Below are 21,200 nucleotides of genomic sequence, written 5' to 3' on the forward strand. Positions count from 1 at the left end.
CCCCAGCCATTCCAGGTGTGACCCTTCCCACAGGCAGGGGGTCTGTGTGAGGGCTCAGCTGCCTCCGAGCAGGACAGGCACTGGAAGGCAGTGGCTGGGAGGGCAGGTGTACCCCGTGCAGTCTCCAGGAGAGAAAGGGAGAGATGTGTGCATCTCAGTGGGGGCTGGCGGGAGACCCTAAGATGATCAAGACCCTTGGATCCGGGCCCTGTGGAAATGCTCCCTGCAGGGCCACCAGCCCTGCCACTCAGCTGTCACATCAGAGCGCCCTGAGCACCTGGCCCAGGAGCACGGCCTGGAGCCTCACATGCTCAAGGTCTGGCTCAGCCCCCAAGGCAGGCCCAGGTCCCTGGCAGGGTGTGCGAGGTAGTGGGGCCATGGGTACCGCGCAGCTGGTGGCGACTGGAGGTGGCAGGGCCAGGAGCCAGTCTGTGGAGCCCACTGGGGCAGTGGCGCGACCCTCAGGGGAGACGGGGAGGGGCCAGGGTCTCTGAACTCCGGAAGGACCTGAGTCCTTCATCCTCAAACCTGGCCTCCTGTGTCACTCAGACGGTGGCTCTCAGTCATTTTGGTCTCTGGCCCCTCTGCCGCATGATGTTTTAAGTTGTTCTAGCTCAGAAGCCGTTGCGTGTATGGTGTGGCTACCCCCAAGCAGACTTGGCTACCCCCAAGTATACCAACGTGCTCAGACCTAGCCCCGTGCAGATCCTGCCAGATGTGGTGTGGGGGGTGGGTGCTGCAGCCCACCTGGCTGAAACTGCACTCAGGCCATTTTTCTGATATCAGGAAGCCTTTGTGAAAATGCAAGCTGGTGAGCGGGCAAGTACCCCTGTGAGGACAGACCTTCCTGGTTTCCCTGGCTCAGAGAGTGTGACCTTGAGAACAGTGGGGGTCTAACCCGTGACCCCAGCGTCCGAGTGACCTGGGAGCCTCACCTTGAGACCCCTGCGTCGTGGTTCTGAAATCACTTGAGTGGGCCATGGCCACCATGGGGCAGAGGGAGAGGAACTACCTGCAGAAGATTGACCCGTGTCATTTGAGAGTCTCTCGGGCTGTGCTGGCAATTCTGGAGGCAGGCAGCTCTTGGGTCCGTGAACTAGAATAAGAACTCCAGGGAGGCACCGGGCGCAGGGCGGGCGTATGCACGGGGCTGAAGGAAGCAGAACCTGAGCAGACGCGATGGGTCGCCTCAGTCACTGTCCTTTGTAAGCACAGAGAGACAGCAGGAGAAACACAACCCACTGGTCCCCTTCAGGCAACTCTGTGTTGTAAGGATTACTTTCATGTTAGGTGATTGCCAGACTTACGTCAAGCTCGAAGAAGCAGAAGGTCCCTGCACCTGCGTGTGGCCCAGGCCAAGAGCAGTCACGTGACAAACTTTGTGCTTATGTGGGTGTTTAGTATGTGTATCTTTTTTTTTTTTTTTGAGATGGAATCTCGTCCTGTCTCCCAGGCTGGAGTGCAGTGGCACAATCTCAGCTCATGGCAACCTCTGCCTCCCAGGTTCAAGTGGTCCAGCCCCCTGAGTACCTGGGACTGCAGGTATCTGCCTCCATGCCCAGCTGATTTTTGTATCTTTAGTAGAGAGGGGGTTTAGCCATGTTGGCCAGGCTGGTCTCGAACCCCTGACCTCAAGCGATTCGCCCACCTTGGCCTCCCAAAGTGTATCTTTTTGACAGTGTGAAGAATGCATTTAGGCTTGACTTTTAAAGCACCACAATGAATGTGTGGTTAAGCTATGGTGAAGTCTTACGCCTTCATCACAGGGGACGGGACTATGGGTGGCCGTGTCCCAGCCCCTGGACTCTGGCCTTCACCCTCATGAAACCCCCACCTCCCCGATGTCTGCGGGCAGCTCGGAGCCTTCACGCTTTTATATTTAATTCTCATGGTTAAATTCACCACCATAACCCATGAAGTTAGGTCTTTTTAAAATCTAAGCAAACTATCTTCGAGACAGAGACAGTTGGGTAATTCTCCATCTACCTGAAGTAATGCTGTCTGGGTGGCCGGCATCCTAAGAATGCATTAAAAATGGAGATTCTGACCACCATTTTGATTGTCCTTTTATGTATCAAACAAGCTGAGAACAACAACAAAAATAGGCACCTCTGAGCCACGAGCGAGCCTGGCCTGGTGGGAAGACACCTCCTCTCTCTCCTGTTTTCTCCGAGGTCAGATAACACTTCGATTTCCCTGGTGAGCGTGGGGACCTGGTTTTGATTTCCAGTCTGGTCTTTTGGGGTCTAGGCAGGAGCTTGGTCCCAAACAGCACACCCACGTGTGCTGAGGACACATTCCAGGGCATTCTCACGCCACCTGCGTCGGGGAACCCAGGGCTTGTGGGCGAGGCAGCGTGGAGACGACCCCGGAAGAGATTCGCCAAGCACCCGGCGGGCGTGAGCATCCTCCCTGCCCGAGGCGCAAACCATCTCCCTCCAAAGGGCGTTGGGGGGTTCTGCAGGTGGCTGTGTGCTGACACCCGCACCCCATGTGGGGGTCCGCCGGCTCCTGGCCCTTGCCGGTTGGTTTTGCGGGTCTGAGATGACACCCGCTGTGGATGGAGCTGCATTTGCCTTATCACCACTTCTGTTGACCATCTTTTCTGGCAGGGCCTTTTATTTTAAAATGTGTCAAGGTTGAGCTTTCTGAGATCAGAAAAAGAATATTTAGTGAACCAGGTGATTTAAGTAAATGAGATATTTATACCTAATCCACTAGCAAATGGGCCATTAAAAATATTTGGGATTTAATGTAAATGAGAACTCTGCCAAGCAAGTCAGGATAGACCTTAAACCTCTGGACTTCGAAATCCAACAGCCCCAAACGTACATTACAAACACATGTGGATGCCCCTCTTGTCCCAGCAGCAGGGATGGGACACTGGTTCTCCTCCCTGACTCACGGTGTTAGGAGCTTGTCTGGAGGGGACGGGATGCTGGCCTCCTGGGGTGCCCTTGTCTGAAGCCTGTGGTTTTGAGCATTCTCCTTACTGAATTTAAATTTTGTTCTGATTTTGTGGCCTGCCTTTCTTACTGCCCTGCTCTGCAGCCCTGCTCTTCCTGGGTCGAAGAGCCTCATGGATGGGCTTGGGGAGGGCCTCCTGCTGGGCGATTCAGAGACGTAATCCCATCCGATGCTCAGCCTTGGACTTGGAAAAGGCACGACTGTCCTGTCTGATGGACAGGATGCAGAAGGCTTTGGGAATGGGCTTTTTGCCAGACATACAGAAAAGGAGACAATTGGCAAACGATGGACTGTGCCCCACAGCCCCAGGCTGCTGTGTGGAGGGCCTTGTCCTCTCCTCTGCCCACGGTCACCAGTGAGCACCAGGGACGGGCTTTCCGGCTGCACCTGGGGCTCTTCCTGCTGCCAGGAGCTGCCTGGCTGCCTCCACCTGTGACGATGCACCAGCCCCCCCCCACACCATGTGGGGTTTCCAGGGGCCCACCCAGCTCCACCTGTAAGGGTGCACCCCCCCACACCATGTGTGGGTTCCTGGAGCCCCACCGGCTTAACCTATGAGTGGTTTCCAGGGTCTCACCCAGCTTCACCTGTGAGGATGCACTCCCCACACCATGCATGGGTTCCTGGGACCCCACTGGCTTCACCTGTGAGGGTGCACCCCCCCACACCATGCGTGGGTTCCAGGGTCTCACCCAGCTCCACTTGTGAGGGTGCACCCCCCCACCCCCACTGAGTGGCCACGTGAGTGGGTTACTGGGGTCCCACTGAGATCCATCTGTGATGTGCCACCCCGCCCACACTATGAGCGGTATCTGGCCCCACCGGCTCCCAGCTCCGTCTCCTGCATTCTCTCTGCTGCTTGTCAGCAAAGCCGAGGTCACCCCAGGTTGGAAGGGGTGCCCGGGATGCTGCTCAGACGTCTCGGCCGCTCTCCCACCTCCCGCTCCCCGACTCCCGGTTTTCAGGATGAAATTGTCCTCAAATAAAGCCAGTCTTCAAGTCAGTTTGCAAGAGGAAGGAAGTTTGCTTCAGGCGTCTCATTTTGTTGGAACAAAGGGATCTAAAGATAGACACGTGGTTCCACCTCCCTGGACTGTCACCTGGCCAGGAGCCAGAACCCTATTTTCTGTGAGGAAAGCTTGGTGGTGGGCTTCACCTGTGTATCCACTGAGCCAAGGGCACCTCTGCCCTTCCCACCTGTCATCCCCGAGGTGACCAGAAGAGATCGGCCCTCCCAGGTGGGGCTGCTGCACTCGGCCAGGGGAAGGCCTGGCCACCCCCACACTGGCCTCCCCTGCCGCCTCTGCCCAGATGTGCAGGATGCAGGAAGTGACCCGCACACCAGGGGAGTGGACGGGCAACCTCCACTAGGCCTCAGACGTGAGACCCTAACCCTCGCCTTCAGACCTGCCCTAACCCTCCCCTCTCAGACCTGCCTCCGAGCTGTGGGGTCATCACTGGGGTGTTGCTTGGGGCAGGAAGTCAGGCCATCAGGCACTCCCACAGAGGAGCTGGCCTGGGCTTGGGTGCTGAAGACGGGTGCGGAGCCCACCGCCTCCCAGATGTCCAAGAGGATGGAGCGCCACGAGGCCACGCTCACCTGCCTGCATCTCCTTCGGGGACCTGCCTCCTCAACCGGGTGCCACCCTTGTCCTTCCGTGAGCTTCTTAGTCTTATAGCTGCAAAATTAAGTCGATTGGAACTTTTTAAAAAGTGTGATCATAAGTGCAGAACTTCCCATCACTCGAGTGGATTCAAAAAATCAGGAAGAATGACAACTTACACATGTAAACAGAAACACCCAACACACTGAATATCCCAGGGCCTCCGGCTGCCGATGGTCTGTGTGAGGAGCAGGAAAAGGCCAACACTGATGGTGCTCAAAGAGCGCCCTTCGGCCTCTTCAGCTTCATGGAGTGGCCGGTGACCGCTTCAGATGCAGTGATTTTTTTTTCTTTTTGAAGATGGAGTCTTGCTCTGTCACCAGGCTGGAGTGCAGTGGTGAGATATCGGCTCACTGCAACCTCCAACTCCTGGATTCAAGCAATTCTCCTGCCTCAGCCTCCCCAGTAGCTGGGATTACAGGCTGGTATCACCATGCTCAGCTAATTTTTGGATTTTTAGTAGAGACAGGCTTTCACCGTATTGGCCAGGATGTTCTCAACTCATGATCCACCCACCTCAGCCTCCCAAAGTGCTGGTATTATAGGCGTGAGCCACTGCACCCGGCCCGTGATTTTTTAGAGTTTATTTGTACGAGCTTAGCCGTGTGCAGTTTCTGATCATGCAGAGGGGAACCCTGTTTTTCAAACCCAAAACGAAGCATTTGATCTAAGGGATGATATTTAGAATTTGTCCTGACCCAAGGAATCCAGAGGCACCAGGGGCTACCAGCAGGTGGATGCTGCAGTGTGGACAGACAGTGTAGATGGTGAACAGGCAGTGTGGACGGTGGACAGGTGATGTGGACAGTGGCAGGCGGCATGGACGGTGGCAGGTGGACAGTGGACAGGCAGTGTGGACACTGGACAGGCAACATGGATGGTGGACAGGCAGTGTGGACGGTAGACAGGTGGTGTAAATGGTGGCAGGTGGTGTGGATGGTGGATAGGTGGTGCTTTGACCCCTGTGGGCCTGTGAGACACTCAGAGAGTGGGAGCCTGCTTGTGAGGGGTCGGGGCCTTGGCACTGGATTCCACAGGCTGCTCTGAGAAGGCCCCCCTCCCTTCCTCCACTTCGTTAGCAGGGAGGGCTGCTGGGCCGGGCCCTGTGAGGAGGGTGGGGATCCAGGCATGGTCCCTACAGTCTTGAGTAGGGGCTTGCGGGCACCCATGGAGTGTGCAGCATGCCGGGAGGGCCCCTGGCTGGCGAGGAGTTGAAGAAGGTCCTCTCCAAGATGGTGTCTCCATAGGAAATAGAGTGGGGTCAGACTGGCCACAGAGGGGCCACTGAGCAAGGGCTCCTGGCCTGAACCTCACCTGTCTGAGGAACTCTGAGTGTGTGGCCAGCCCCTGGAGGGGGTACAAGGAGGCCCCCATGGACAGCCTGTCCCAGAGGCCACTTCCACTTCATGCACCACTCTCTGGACATGGAGGGGGCGGTGGGTGGTGTCTGTCTATCTCTGACACACAGGAAAGATGTCTGCTGTCAGCAGAGTCCCAGTGCAGGTGCAGGCGAGGTCCAGAGCTGCGTCAGGAATGCCCGAGCTATTAGGGAACACGCCGCCCGCCTCCTGGAGCTGCCACCGTGGAGTCTGGGAGTCATTGTGGAAATGTCCATTCGATGCCTGACTCGCAGTCAATGGCATCTGGAGGTTGAAGTGTGGAGGGGAGACATGGGTGATGCTTCCCCGATCGTGTCCAGGCCCCGGTGAGCCCAGCCGCCAGCCTCCTCCATTGACTGTGGCAGCCCCTGTCCAAGCTGACCCCCATGACAGACCTGCCAACTCACAGTAGCACAGTCTTTTCTGTAGCCCCCAGAATTTCTGAAAACTCCAGGGAGAGCCTTCCCCGCCGTGGTCTGTGTCAGCCATGTGCTTCTCCACGGTGAGCAGACGCTGGGTTTGAGGAAGGCGCCCCCTGGTTTCCTCTCTGAGGCTGCAGCTGCTCCTGGTGAGAGAGAAAAACGCAATGCAAAATCTGAATGTTCAGCTGTGTAGTCTAGGCTGCCGTCAGCTGCGCCAGATGCAGGTTCTAAAGAGAGGTGTGCACCAGTGGGAGTCACCTCGCCTGGAGTGTAAAAAAGTATTTCACATTTTACCGGCGTGACTGTTTCTGTCCTCCCACAAAATAAGCCATTGCTGAGACGTGGCTGTGTACTGGGAACAGATCTGTGCCCTGAGCTCTCCCTGCAAGACTCAGTGGAAGGGCCTCAACATCTGTGTGGCTCTGGCAGCCCCGTGACACCGTGGCTCCGCTGCTCTGTCACCAGCACTGGGGTTGTCTCCAGCTTGGAGGCAAACCAGCCCGGTAGCCAGCAGGGCTGCAGCCCAGGAGGGGACCCCGTGGGTTCCCTGAGTCCTGTGTTTACACTTGCTTGTCTGCAAGACTGGAGGAGCAGGATTTAAGCCTGATGCCAGGTCAATATTATCTCTCGGCCTCCACTGGGAATTTCCAGGTACAAACACCTCTCTGACCCATATCTTCAGGCTGTGGGTGGCCTGGGTCCTCAGGTGGGGAGGAGTTGAGTGTTTAAGCCATTCTCAGGCCGTCAGCGTGAGTCCCACATCTTAGAGGGAAACTGAGTGGCTGTTCAGGTGAAAATGTGTCTGTGTGATGAGAGCACTGGCCAGAAATCTCATCTGCTCCAGGTCCGTGTCCCCGAGGCACAAGCACCTGGCACCTGCTTTGAGACTGCCAGCCTGTCAGTCCACATGGCTTTCCCTGGAGGGTCTTGCTGGCCTCATGCTCCTGGCCGGTGCTGGCCCTGTGCTCCCTGCTGGTGCTGGCTCCATGCTTCCAGCCGGTGCTGGCCCTGTGCTCCCAGCCAGTGCTGGTTCCATGCTCCTGGCCAGTGCTGGCCCGGTGGCTGTAGGTGCAGCAGTGCATCCAGACCCATCTGCAGCCTGCTTCGTGCAGGGATGGATGTGGGGGTTGGCCCTGCCATTGCCATCCTGTCTCATTTGTATCCAGCTAATGGTGAGGCCAGAGGTGTGGCACAGACCCCCGAGTGTCCCGTGTGTGCGGTGGCAGTGGCCTGTTCCTTGGCCAGGTTTTCCTCATGGGCCACAAGTTATTCCACCTGCAACAGGTGTGGGCCAGGGATCATCTGAACGTGTTCCCCGATGTGGGTGAGATTCTGGCCAAAGCGAATTCATCCAAGGAGCCAGGACCCAGCCCTTTGCCGCCGCTCTCCTGCCTCCCCTCTGCCCAGGTGTCTGTCTTTGTCCCTCGCTCTCTCTGCCTCAGTCTCTCTCTCTCTGGACCTCTTATACCACACTATAAACATTGATGGCGAATCACTCAACACACAGCTTTTGTGCGCTGAGAAGTGAAAGGCCTCTCCGTATTGGAAACTGAAAAGCCTTTCTCCAGCCACACGACGTGGCTCCCGCAGGTGCCCGTGGAAGTGCCGGCTCTGCATGAGATCAGTGGGCGCTTGCGCTGGGGGCAGCTTCTCGGGACTGACGCATGCTTTCTCTTCCCCACAGATGAAATCATGCACCAGGACATCGTCCCGCTCTGCGCTGCTGACATCCAGGACCAGCTGAAGAAGCGCTTTGCTTACCTGTCTGGTGAGTTCCGGAAGCCGGGACAGCGTGGAGAGGGAGAGGTCTGGGTCCTGGCCTGGGCTGGAGCTGGGAAGGGTCATCTGAGGGCTGCTCGTTCACTGCCTTGGGTCTGACCTATGACCTGGAGGCTCTCCCCATCTCTGTTCATCAGGCAGCTCCATGCACTTGGCACACGGCCACTGGGAGGAGGTAGGCGGAGGAAGGTCAGGGTCCCCAGCGGGACGCAGCCTGGGCACTACTGACTGTGGCCTCCAGGTACAGACGTGCGTGGTGTGTGGGTGCCGAGCCCGTGGGCTTCAGTGACCCCCAGTTCCCGCTGCATCCGGGCACCTTCTGGCTGCTCTGGCCACCCTCCCAGGCCATGTTCTGTCCACTGCAGCCTCCAGCCCTGCGTCTGGCCCACCTGTGGACATGGGGACACAGTGAGGCTCCCAGCCCCCTGTGTGGGTGCGGCAAGGGCGCCTGAAGTGTCCCTGAGCTGTGCAGATGCTGTTCTTATGTGAACAAATCTGCCCAACAGGACCCATCGGAAAAAAACCCCACACACATGCGTGCCCTTCCTGGGCCATGAGGGTGCCCTGGCACTGAGGACACAGTGCTCCTGGGAGTCGGCCTCTGCCTCTCTGCATTCCGCCCCCACTCCATGACTGGCATGGTGGGAGCCTCTATCCTGCACCTGCACCCCCAGGGCCAGCCTGCACCCCAGGCCGGGACTTGGAGTCTGAGGGAGGCTGACTGTCAGAGGCCAAGGTGCAGCTCATGGGTTTTACGAGAACAACATTGAAGAGACAGCCAGCAACACAATGGCCTGAGGAGGAGGAGAGCCGTCCCGGGCCTGGCCCCTGCTGTCCATGGTCTTGTGACCCAGGAGGAGGAGGGGAGGGAGCGGGTAATCTTTGAGAACTGAAAACTCCCAGAGGTCAAGGGCTCCAAGCTCCCTGCATCGGGGACCAGGTGCAGTGATGGCTCAGGAGAGGCACTGTGGTTTCTGCTGGTTCCTCCTGCATCCTCAGCTCCCTTAATCCCTTCCTCAACTCCAGAGAGACTCACGGCTTTGCCACGAGCAGGGACCCTGACCTAGACCTCCAGCCTTGACCTTCCTCCAGATGCCAGGTCATGCCCCCATCCAGCGGTGCCTGGGACGGCCCCAGCCACCACCGTTTCTCAGTGGTTCCTCAGATGCCACCCCAGGAGCTCTGTGAGCGCATTTTGCAGATGAATGTAAGGCTCCCAAATCAGCTACTTTAAGACCTTCCTTGGTGGGCCGGACCCAATCAGCCAAGCCCTTAAAAGGCATGTGCTCTTCCTGACATGAGAGACTCCAGGTGCAGGAGGGATTTGACACCGGGGAGTTCTCTGTGTGGCCCTGAAGGAAGCAGAGGCCGCCGGACCAGGATGAGAGCCGCCCCGTGGAGGAACCTGGGCCCTCGGCACTGCAGCTGGGAACAGAGCTCTGCCAAGCCCATCGCAGGGAGCTGGAGGAATGGGGCTCAGAGGCGATCACAGCCCGGCGACCCTCCACACGGACCTGGAGACCCGAGCAGAGACCTGCACGCTGATCACTGCCGGAGCGTCAGAGGTCCTGGGAACCACACTGAAGCCTCCGTGGGCTCCTCTCCCTCCTGGAATAAAAGCCGGACTCCCCTGTGCCACCACTGCCTGCTCTCGTCTCCTGCCCACACCTTGGAGGCTGCCTCCCCATCCCCTGCCTCGGGCCAGCCTCAGGGCCTTTGCGCAGCAGCCCTTCTCCCTGCAGCCCATTTTTTCCAAGGGGCTTGGGGCTGGCCCGTCCCCTCAGGCCCCTGCTCAGAGGCATGCCCTCGGCCACACCCTCTCCCTCCTCACCTGTGCTGTCTTCCTGTATGTGATGAGGGTCCCTCCTGAGGGCTGGGCTTGCTCACAGCTGCCCCCTGACTCCTAGAGGTGCGCCCAGCCCAGAGCCACATCCTGAGGGCTCAGCCATGGGCCCAGCTGGGGTGGGACCCCGTGCAGGCCAGGCTGTTCTCAGGATCCAGGTTGTAGCAACAGTACCGCATCTGAGACAGATCGGTGTCAGCTGGCGCTTCTCCTGCAGATGTGCGTGGCTTTGGATGAAGTCCGTGGCAGCCCTCTGGTGTGTGGGTCTCCAGTTACCCCATCACCTCCTCACTGCGTCCAGCACAGCTGCGTCCTGAGGCTGCACCTGTGCTCTGGGTTCCTGCCATGAAGCCCCCTTCTGCATCCACATGACAGGAGCCAGGCACAGGGAGACTGAAACATGACACAGGGGCTCCTCTCAGGTTCCATGGGCGGCGTCCCTTCCAGAGGCTCCTCCAGCTTTGGGGCACGGGCGTTTCTTGGTGTCCCTTGGTGTCTTCCTGCGGCCGCCTCACCTGCAGGGAGCCCCTCTGCCTTTCTCCCAGGACACCCGACACGAGGTTTAGGGCCCACTCTCTAATCCATTACGGTCTCATCTGGAGAACTTAGTTACCTCTGCACAGACTTTTCCAAATAAAGTCACGTTTTCAGGCTCCTGGAACCGAGTGTGAAAAGGGGCCACCTTGGACTCAGGGTGAATTTGGCTCAGAGATTTGCCATCCTGACAGCTGCCCCAAGCGGGGCTCCCCCCAACCCCAACACCACCTGCGGGACTTGCGGTCACCGTGTCACTCCACTCAAAGGAAACACTAACTCCCCTACCTGCCGCCCCTGCACATTGACCACTGTAGCCGTGGGGCCCGGCCGGGTGAGGTCCCTCATCATAGCTGGAGCCCACAGGCCGACCACCCCCCAGCCCGTTCCGTGGACTTTTGCTTCATTCCCTGGTCTTTTGGTGCCTGCAATGAAGTCCAGAGCAAAGAACTGAAGACATCAGGGAGGAGCGGCTCCAAAGTTTCCTTTTCAAGAGGAGACTCTGCGATGGGTTCCACGTGTGCTGCCGACTTCCTCTCCCTGCAGACATTCGCATGTGCCCCTCACTGTCTGCCGCGGAGCCAGGGCTGCCCTGTGACCTGTGCGGTCCCCTCTCTTCTGCCTCTGTTGTCTGCAGATGTGCAGGTGCCATGCAGAACCCTGCAGCTCTGTCCAGGTCCTGGTCCAAACCAGGCAGTTTTTGAAAGGCAGCCAAGTGAGAGGTGTCTCTGCCCTGGGGGCTCTGAACTCCTTGGCATGGCCACCCACAGTTAGGGACGAGCTGCAGACATGGCCCCTGGAATCTGCCACTGCAGACGGCAGCTCCCAGTCCAGCCTGCATCCTGCGTCATCCACATTCTCTACCCCACAGTGACATCGTCCTGAAAGCACCTTGCTTAACCAGAAGCCACAGGACATGCCACCCTACTGTCCCCTCTAGTTTTCTGAGATTTGGGGAACAAGGAATTGGGTGTAAAATCAGGAAATATCCTACATGTAAATTCTTGATTGTTCTTCTCCAAGAATCTTGGAGGCAGAGCTACCTCCTGAGAGTCAGCCGTTCGACTCTCTTACTGAAGGCTGAGGGCTGGGTGCCCTGAACCCAGAGGCAGAGGCGTGTCCCCTGCGTGGCGGTTGGAGCAGGCCCTGAGGAGGTCGTGGCCTCAGAACTCAGGCCTTGTGTCATCTTAGAAAAACGCTTCAACTTGCCGGCCGTCAGCAAGAGCTAAAAACAGGGCGGGAGGATTTACCATTGAGGAACTTGTGGTCTGAAGCAAAAAACGCTGAGAACAGTCTCGCCACCGGTGAAAACCACAAAGCTGAAACGGAGGCCGCACCCGGAACGCGGAGGCCGCTGGCATTGGGCATCCCAATCCCTGCTGTGGACGGCGCGAAGGCCGCCAGCACTGCGCATGTCACCCCCTCCCACTGTCCGTGCAGCTCGGGGGAACTGCGTTTTGCTTTTACAAGAACCTGGTATGGTCAGGGGCAGCCATCGGGGGCATCCAGGGACCTGGACTTGACAGGATTGTTCCATCCCAGGCCCAGGCACCTCTGGTGTAGGGACCCTCCCCCGGCCCGAGCTCTTCCCGGGAAGAACGCTGGAGACCCTCGTCTCATCTCCTTCGTCTCCTCTGCTTCCTCACCTGCCCAGGCCCTCACTGCACAAGCCCCTCCTACAGGCATGCCTGTCTCCTGGCCCATGTTGGTTTGTCCCAGCTCACGTCTTGTCCTAAGGATTTACGTGTCTGTGAGCTGAGCCACAGTTCTCAGATGAGCTGCAGGGCTCCAGTGCGGTGCTGCCTGGGCTGTCCTGAGAGAGGGCTTTGAACGGGGGCAGGACCCTGGGGTCTTCCTGGCACACGGTCTGAGGCTCCAGCCACCAGGCCCCAAGCTCACTCTGCACTCACCAAGGCCGCATGGCTGCTCCAGCCTGCAAGGACCAATAGTGCCCTCCCTGAGGCCGGCGTCACTGAAGCATCAGCCACAGACACGGGGTCCCCACCCGTAGGGGTTCACCCTTGCGGGAGAGAAACAGAAATGGACAGAAGGTCACTGGGGTGGCCCTGGGCATTCTGCAGAGAATCAAGGCAGTGAGACTGAGACAGGAGTCCCCGTAGGTTAGGGCGGAGCCGCATGTTTTCTTTCTGGACCTGCTTCAAGGAATCAATGGTTGCACAACCGGAAACCAGTTGCTGTGGGATGTGCCCCTCCACGTTCAGAGGTCGAAACCCTAACCCCTGAGGTGATGTTTTGGGGAGGTGAGGCCTATGGGAGATGAGCTCGTGAAGGTGGAGCCCCAGGTGGGACCAGTGCCTTTAGAAGGGGCTAAAGAGACCAGCCCTCCCTCGACCTTGGGCTTACCTGGCTGGAGCTGTGAGATTAATTTCTGATGTTTGAGCCACCCAGTCTACGGTGGTTTGTTCTGGCTGCTCAGACAGACCAGCAACCAACGTATGTGAAGGTGTGAGTCGCTGCCACAGCTGTGGTGTTGACAGAGGCGCCCATCGAGGTGCAGCTCCGAGTTGCCGTCCAGTTTCGGAACGTCGGGCCTCCTCGGTGCCTCCACACTCACAGGAGGTTTCTGTTTAGTTCTTGAGATTTTTCTGCCTGACAGTTAACTTAGGGTTCAGGTGTCATAGTAAGTTAACCACGTGAATGTTTTCGTTCCTAAGCAGCTCATGTGGGTGTGAGTTTCTAAAGCCAGGTTTGGGCCGATGCGTCAGAAAGAGGGACACCGTAAGATGCACCATGTCCATGGGTAAAATGAGCAGGACACATGTGTGAGTCGTCACACACTTGGTCACCCGGCTTGGCCATGACACATGCCTCCTGCCCAGGATGTGTGTGTGTGTGTGTCTACATGTGTGTCTCACCTCCTGCCCAGGGTGTGTGTGTGCCTTCATGTGTGTCTCACCTCCCACCCAGGGTGTGTGTGTGTCTGTGTGTGTCTACATGTGTGTCTCACCTCCCGCCCAGGGTGTGTGTGTGTGTGTGTATGTCTACATGTGTGTCTCACATCCTGCCCAGGATGTGTGTGTGTGTCTACATGTGTGTCTCACCTCCTGCCCAGGGTGTGTGTGTGTGTGTGTCTACATGTGTGTCTCACCTCCTGCCCAGGGTGTGTGTCTACATGTGTGTCACCTCCCGCCCAGGGTGTGTGTGTGTGTGTGTCTACATGTGTGTCTCACCTCCCGCCCAGGGTGTGTGTGTGTGTGTGTGTGTGTGTGTCTACATGTGTGTCTCACCTCCTGCCCAGGATGTGTGTGTGTGTGTGTGTATGTCTACATGTGTGTCTCACCTCCTGCCCAGGGTGTGTGTGTGTGTGTGTGTGTGTGTCTACATGTGTGTCTCACCTCCTGCCCAGGGTGTGTGTGTGTGTGTGTGTGTCTACATGTGTGTCTCACCTCCCGCCCAGGATGTGTGTGTGTGTGTACCTTTGTGTGTGTGCATGTGGGTGGGTGTATGCATATCTACATGTATGTCTTGGTCAGCTTAGGCTGCTTGCTGTGACAAAGTTCCCTATGCTAGGTGGTTTAAGCCACAGGAGTTTATCTCTCTTGGTTCTGGGGCAGGAAGTCTGGGATGAAGGCACTGGCAGACATGCTGCCTGGTGAGGGCTCACTTCCTGATTTACAGACTGCTGCCTTCTCACTGTCCTCATGTGGCCAGGAGAGCAGAACAAGCCCACAGAATCCCATTCGCGGGAGCCCCACTCCCATGGCCTCCTCACTTCCCAGAGACCCCACCTCCCAGCACCGTCCCCTTGGGGATCGACATTTCAACACATGAATTTGGGGGAAGACAAACATCTAGTCCATAAGAGTGTGTTTGTGCAGATGTGTGTACGTGTAGTGTGTATACATGTGCATGTATAGCTGTATGTGTGTGTGTAGATTGTGTATAGCTGTGTATCTGTGTAGAGTAGCTGTGTATGTGTGTATCCGTGTGTGTAGGTGTGCATGTTTGTATATATATATATACATATACATACCTGAACATGCATATGCATGTGTATGTAGCTGTGTAGATGTGTGTCTAGCTGTGTGTATGTGGCTGTGTGTGTATTAAACTGAGTGTGTATCTCACATTAAGGTGAGATACCACAGGAGTCATACTTGTTTCTGGTGTCAGGGATGAGAGGGAGCCGCACTGCCTTCCCCTCAGCAAGTGGACAAAGGCCCAGTTGCTTGGGTACAAGAGTTCACATGCAAGTGTGACAGGTCTCCACCAGGACAGCGGTTTTTGGACGTGGGTGGGGACCGGGGGCTGTCCCTGGTGCTGGGTGGACCACACTGTGTGGTTTGGGCGCTGCTCTGAACCGCACAGGAGCTTTGCAGCCCTCTGTCCTCTGCGGCACTCAGTCGGCCTCCAATTACCAGGCCGGGTGCAGACGCAGAAGTAGAGCTTGTTCTTGGTGCCCTCAGCCCAGCAGGGTCCTGGCACTACCCACCTTGGTGGGAGGGTCTCTCCAGGGAGGGGCTGTGTCCCCCGACTCTGCGTCCAGCCTCATAACCACAGGTGCTGGGAGCTTTGGCATCTGCTTTTTGAATCGCAGTGGGCAGACTGGGACTTCCGCTCCTGGCTTGGGAAGAGAGAATAGGCCTTTGCTTCCTCCTGAGGCTGTGCTGGATCACAGAGGGTTCAGATACCCGGCCCCTGGGGGCAATTTCAGCCCCGGCTGAACCCAGCTGGTAATTGTGTCAGGTGCCAGGTGAAGCTGAGACATGCTTTGAGCCCCCACCCTGGCAGCGGCCGAAGGAAGGTTTGTCGTACAGGCTCAGGAGGACACAGGGCCGCAGTGTTCACTCCTCGGGCTCTTATCGTTGGGATCTGAGGAATTTTCAGAGAGGAAGTGAGAATTAGCCATGCTGATGGGTTTGTGAGTGAGGGTCAGGCACGTTCTGTTGAGGACTGCATGGGGCATTGTGCGCCGCCACAGGCGGGAGCAGAGGTCAAGAGACTGGGGGGCTGGGAGAGTTCGGAGGGCAGAGGTCGGCAAAGCACAATGGAGCCGGATCAGGCAGCCGCCTTCCTGTTTGGGGCTATATTAGAATCAAGCATTGCAGGGACTGGGCTGTCCCAGGTGAAGGGGAGGCCATCACGGGGTGTGGGTGCCCCTCAGCTCTGCCCGCTAAGAGGCTCGGCTGCTGTGACGGGCTGGAGGCAGGAGCCCCAGAGGAGGTTAGGAAGGAGCTGGGGAGATGAGGTACGCTCGTGTGACGTCCTGGTCTGGCGACAACGGTCATGTCAGATAGAATCATGTCCCACCCAGGGGTCCTGATGGGCCAGACGGGCTCTGTGGAGGGGGCGCTGGGAGGAGGCCAGACCCAGGCACTGACAAAGTGCCACGGGAAGCCTCGAGGGCCCAGTGCCCCAGGATCACTGGACAGTAAAGCCGCCCTGCCTGGCGTGGCTGAGCTTGGCCAAGACTCAGAAGCAGAAGTTCCTGAAGCCAGCGGAAGCGGCTGTGGGGCCTGAGGCAGCGGGGCTGTCACTGTTAAGACACAAAGCTGTGGCTGTCCCCGACCGTGTGAGGCCCAGGTCATCTCAGTGAGGACGTGGATGGGGGCGGGGAAACCCACCGTTATCTGTTCCATGTAAAAAGCTTCCCTATACTTTGCAGCTTGAAACAGCCCTATTTTACTGACTCATTCTTCATTGAGTGGATCTGGAGTTCTAAAAGGGCACTGACCGGGTCCTTCACCAGCTGCGTCCTCGCGGGGGCCGGGCTGGGGTGTCCCGGGGCATCCCGGGGGCTACAGTCCCACACCCCTCCTCCCTGCCCTTTCACCCAGCCCACCCTCTATGCGCAGCTGGGTCTCCTCACAGCAGGTGGATGCAGAGTCATGGGGCACCTCGCCAATGACTGGGGGGCGATTAGAGGCAGCTGCAGTGTCCTGAGTCCCAAGCTCACCTCTGCTGAGTCCTGTGGGGAAAACAGGTCGCAAGGCTGGGCCCAGGCTCGGGGGAGGGAAGTGGACTCGGTCCAGCCAAGGTGGTGTGGCAGGGGCGGCGTCCGGCTCCAGCAGGGAGGCCCGGAGCCCAGCCTGTGTGACTCAGTCCGTGCTCGTACGAGCCCTTTGGAATTGGATGTGGGAGAAGCTACACCAGCCCACAGACGGCACAGGCAGCAGGTTGTCAGGCACGTGTGTATGTGGAATATCACACAATATTTAAAGTTATGGTTGGGCTATTTACAAAGCGTGGAAACAGTTTGTTCTCGGCATTAGGAAGGAGCCAGGAGGCTTCTCTATCTGGTTCCATCTCCTTGAGGTTAAAAAGCCTGTAGAAAAAGGCTCGGAAGGGAGACACTGAATGGTGACGATAGCTGCCCCATGGTGGCCACAATAATGGGTGATTGTCTAAGTTCAGGGCACTTTTATGTACTTCCCAAATACTTTATTCACGCGACACACATCTTTTTCAAGTAAAAGTTATGTGATGGTGAAGAACGTGCGTCGGTTCTGACTGAAGCACTGGGTGCTGGTGGGACTGAGTGGCCCCGGGAGCACTCGCCTAAGTCCTGCCTCTGGTCTCTCCCCAGGTGGGCGGGGGCAGGACGGAAGCCCAGTCATCACCTTCCCCGACTACCCGGCCTTCAGCGAGATCCCGGACAAGGAGTTCCAGAATGTCATGACCTACCTCACAGGCATCCCCAGGTGCGTGCACTCAGAGGCCGGCAGGCACTGTGGGACGGGGCGGTGCCTCTGTGAGGCTTCCTTCACCATGGTGGGGTCCCCGTAACTGTGGGACGAGGCGGCACCTCTGTGAGGCTTCCTTCACCATGGTGGGGTCCCCAAGACTGTGGGACGAGGCGGCACCTCTGTGAGGCTTCCTTCACCATGGTGGGGTCCCCAAGACTGTGGGATGGGGCGGAGCCTCTGTGACGCTTCACTGTCATGGGGTCCCCGTGACTGTGGGACGAGGCAGAGTCTCTGTGAGGTTTCACCATCATGGGGTCTCCAAGACTATGAGGCAAGGCAGAGTCTCTGTGAGGTTTCACCATCGTGGGGTCTCCAAGACTATGAGGCAAGGCAGAGTCTCTGTGAGGTTTCACCATCATGGGGTCCCCGAAACTGTGAGACAAGACAGCATCTTTGTGAGGTTTCACCATCGTGGGGTCTCCAAGACTATGAGACAAGGCAGAGTCTCTGTGAGGTTTCACTGTCTTGGGGTCCCCGAAACTGTGAGGCAAGACAGCATCTCTGTGAAGTTTCACCATCATGGGGTCCCCGTGACTATGGGGCGAGGCAGAGTCTCAGTGAGGTTTCACCATCGTGGGGTTCCCGAGACTGTGGGTCAGGGCAGAGTCTCTGTGAAGTTTCACCACGGTGGGGTCCCTGTGTCTGTGAGATGAGGCAGCGTTTCTGTGAGGTTTCACTGTCATGGGGCCCCTGTAACTGTGGGTCGGGGCAGAGTCTCTGTGAAGTTTCATTGTGGGGTCCCCGAGAGTGTGGGATGAATTCGGGTCTGTGGGAGCCATTACTGAGTTCTCCGTGGTTTTGCTGAGGGGTTGGAGCTTTGTCTGCATCGTGGCTCCGTGGAGCTCTGTAGTCAGCCTCAGATCTGAGCTGGGCCCCGAATCCAGCTTTTCTGCTCCCAAGCTGCTGCTTTTCCCGATACCACCTGGAGGCCCCGTTGCTCAGCAGTTGTTAAGTTGACTTAGCCCAGGCACTGCTTTTCTCCCGAGGAGACTGTCACCAGCGCGTGCCTGTTTGATCAGCAGAGCTCTGGGGGACGCAGGCTTCTGCGTTTCTAGTGCCAAGGAGGCCGTCTGCACAGGGGCTGATGCTCACGGGGCAGTGCCCATCCACATGGCTTGTCTGGCGTGGTCGACCGTGGGGGCGTGGCCATCTCCTGCCCTTTCCAGGAGAGAACTGACCCCAGAGGTGGCTACTGGGAAATCAGGTCAGCAAAAATGGTTCCCTTGGGCTGCAGTTTTCTGTTCTGTCCCAGGCAGAGCTGGGTCCCCATCCTCTGAAAGGGTAGGGAGCCTGGCTCTGTGTCTCCGTCTCCCCGGTGGCCCACGGGGAGCAGTGTCAGGCCGAGAGCTGCAAGCTGACTTGGGGGAGATGCCGCAGGGGTCTGGCATCTGATGTGCACATCCCAGCCTTCAGGAAGATGCTGAGAGCGGCAGCCTCACACCAGACACTGTAGCTGCTGCTTCTGCTTGGGGTCTAGTGAACCCTGCACCAAGTGAAACCAGAAATATCCTTAAATGCAGCATCTGTATCCCTCACATGACACAAGCCGGCGAAACACACACAGAGGAGGCGTTTCGCCATCGGTGTGACAGCGTGGCTGCGGCCCACCGTGAAGTTTCTCCGTCCTTCTGTTGAAAACAGCAACACCCTGGGCCTCATAACCAGAGCTTGGCAAATCAGCATGACCTGGAAAACAGCACATGGGCACCCTGATAAATGTCACATGTCACCATGTAGCAGTAGCCGGCATCTGCAGTAACGTCTCGAGGAGTGGGGGCAGGCTCCTCTGTCCGCTTGGTGGGGTGAGGCAGGAGCGGGGACACCCTGGTGGGCGTGTCGGGGCAGGACGACTTGGTGGGCAGGAAGATGGGGACTCGTGGCCACCTGTGGTCAAAAGCCTGTGCGTGGCGGTATCCTGGCAGCCCCAAATCACCGTGTGCTGGGTTTGTTTGTGGTTCTGATCTGGGTCTCCTGTCTTTTGCAAGAATCTTGCAGCCATCATGTGTCGGGCTCTGCTGGTCCAGCTGAGCACACAGAGGATGTGTTGGGTCTCGGCCGAGCAGCCACGCCCCCTGAAGGGCTGCTGGGACCGGCTTGGAGGGGCAGGGGCTGCGATGCTACAGACGCTTCCCACATGTTCCTCCCTGGTTCTCAGTCGCACTGTGGTAGGAAGGCAGTTACTAAGCCCATGTCATAAATGAGGCTGAATCACAGGTGATATCTGAAGAGAGGGGATGGCTGGGTGTGGGAACGCCCCAGGGTCAGACCACATGGCCACACCCCGAGGACGTAGGTGCCAGGCGTAGGTGGTGGCCAGAGGGGTGTCCTTGGGGAAGGCAGTGATCCCAGGCCTCCAGGCCCTTGTCTGTCGCCTGCACGGATGAAGAGGCTGTGCCCCGGGGACTGGCTGGCCTGACAGGTGCACCCGGCCCCTGATGGCACCTCCCGGCATGGGGCTAAATGAGATCCCACGGTGTCCACACTCAGTGCTGAACAGTCAGACTTGTTCTTAGCAGGCGGGGCTGTGGTCAGCACTTGCTTCTTGGTGCTGTGAGCTGGGGCACCTCCTGCTTGTTGACCCTTTCTGTCTCTTTCGTTGGGGAAACTTCATGGAGTCCCTTAGCTACCCACATCCCTTTTTCTGGAGATGTTTCTAGAATCTTTAGCACTCAGAGGCCATCCATAAATGCCACGAGAGCACGGTATGCGACACACGTGTGTGATCACGTGTGCATGCCGCTACTTATCCTGTGCTCCAGAACCTTCCACAGCCTCCTGCTGCTCTACCCCTTCTGTCTGCTTCTCTTCAGATCCTGGAATGTCCAGATGGGTCTAGACACCCGTAGAACAGACCCACTCCAGCCCCCTCAGTCGGCAGGTTGCCCGTCTGCGAGCCGCAGAGCCTGGTCTGGCTGGGGGCAGCAGGAGCATGGGTCCCATCCCCACTGTGGACATGCAGGCCCCAGATCCTCAGAGGTGGCTGCATGGATCCCCACTGTGTGCCTGTGTGTGCAAACTCAGGTTTTCTGGTCACACTTAGATTTTAAAAAGTGGAAGAAGCCTTTTATGTCACCAACCTGTCTAAATCAGATGCTGGAAATGCCAGCTCCGTTCAGCTGTGAGCAGCACTGCTCACTGTGCCTCTGTCTCCCCCACCGGACTCAGTGTGTGTGTCTGAGTGTGTGATGTGTGTGGTTTGTGTGAATGTGTGGTAGCTGAGCATCTGGGGTGGGTGGTGTGTGTAATGTGAGCATGTGGTATGTATCTGTGGTGTGTGTGGCATGTGTGTATGGTGCATGAGTTGTGTGTTTAGTGTGAGCCTGTAACGTGTGTGGGGGGTGTGTAATATGTGTGGCATGTGTCTGAGTGTATGTGGTATGTGTGTCTAAATGTGTGGTGTGTGTATGTAATGTGAACGTGTGGCATGTCTGAGTGTGTGGTGTGAGTGTGTAATGTGATCGTGTGGCATGTGTGGGGTGTGGGGTGTATGTGGTATGCGCGGTGGTTGTGTGGTATGAATGTGTGTAATGTGAGCATGTGGCGTGCGTGTGTGGGGTGCGTGGTGTGAGTGGGGTGTGTGGGATGTGGCGTGTGTGTCTGAGAGTGTGGGGTGTGTGGCATGTGTGGTATGTTTGGTGTGTGTGGGGTGAGTGTATGGGGTGTGTGGGGTATGGCGTGTGTCAGTGTGTGGTGTGTGTGGTGTGTGTACAGTGTGTGTGTCTGAGTGTATTGTGTGTGTGGTGTGAATGGGGTGTGTAGGATACCATGTGTGGTGTGTGGGGTGTGTGGGGTATGGTGTATGTCTAGGTGTGTGATGTGTGTGGTGTGTGTGGTGTGAGTGCATGGGTTGTGGAGTATGGTGTGTATGTCTGAGTGTGTGGGGTATGCTGTGTGGATATGCATGT

General features: G+C 57.5%; 1 protein-coding gene across 34 annotated transcripts in view; it reads left to right on the top strand.

The window, feature by feature from the left end:
• The window catches only part of MCF2L (MCF.2 cell line derived transforming sequence like), a 219,336-nt gene that overhangs the window by 120,556 nt on the left and 77,580 nt on the right, over positions 1-21,200 (top strand). For 27 of the 34 annotated variants that reach the window (XM_078333543.1, XM_078333672.1, XM_078333836.1 and 24 more), the window contains 2 exons: positions 8,117-8,200; positions 17,136-17,250. In XM_078333543.1, coding sequence (XP_078189669.1) covers positions 8,117-8,200; positions 17,136-17,250 — 199 coding nt within the window. The remainder of the gene's footprint in view (positions 1-8,116; positions 8,201-17,135; positions 17,251-21,200) is intronic. The other 7 variants (XM_078334759.1, XM_078334693.1, XM_078334876.1 and 4 more) reach the window with 1 other exon arrangement.

This window comes from Callithrix jacchus, chromosome 1 (genome assembly GCF_049354715.1).
Source record: "Callithrix jacchus isolate 240 chromosome 1, calJac240_pri, whole genome shotgun sequence".
Taxonomy (NCBI): Eukaryota; Metazoa; Chordata; class Mammalia; order Primates; family Cebidae; genus Callithrix; species Callithrix jacchus.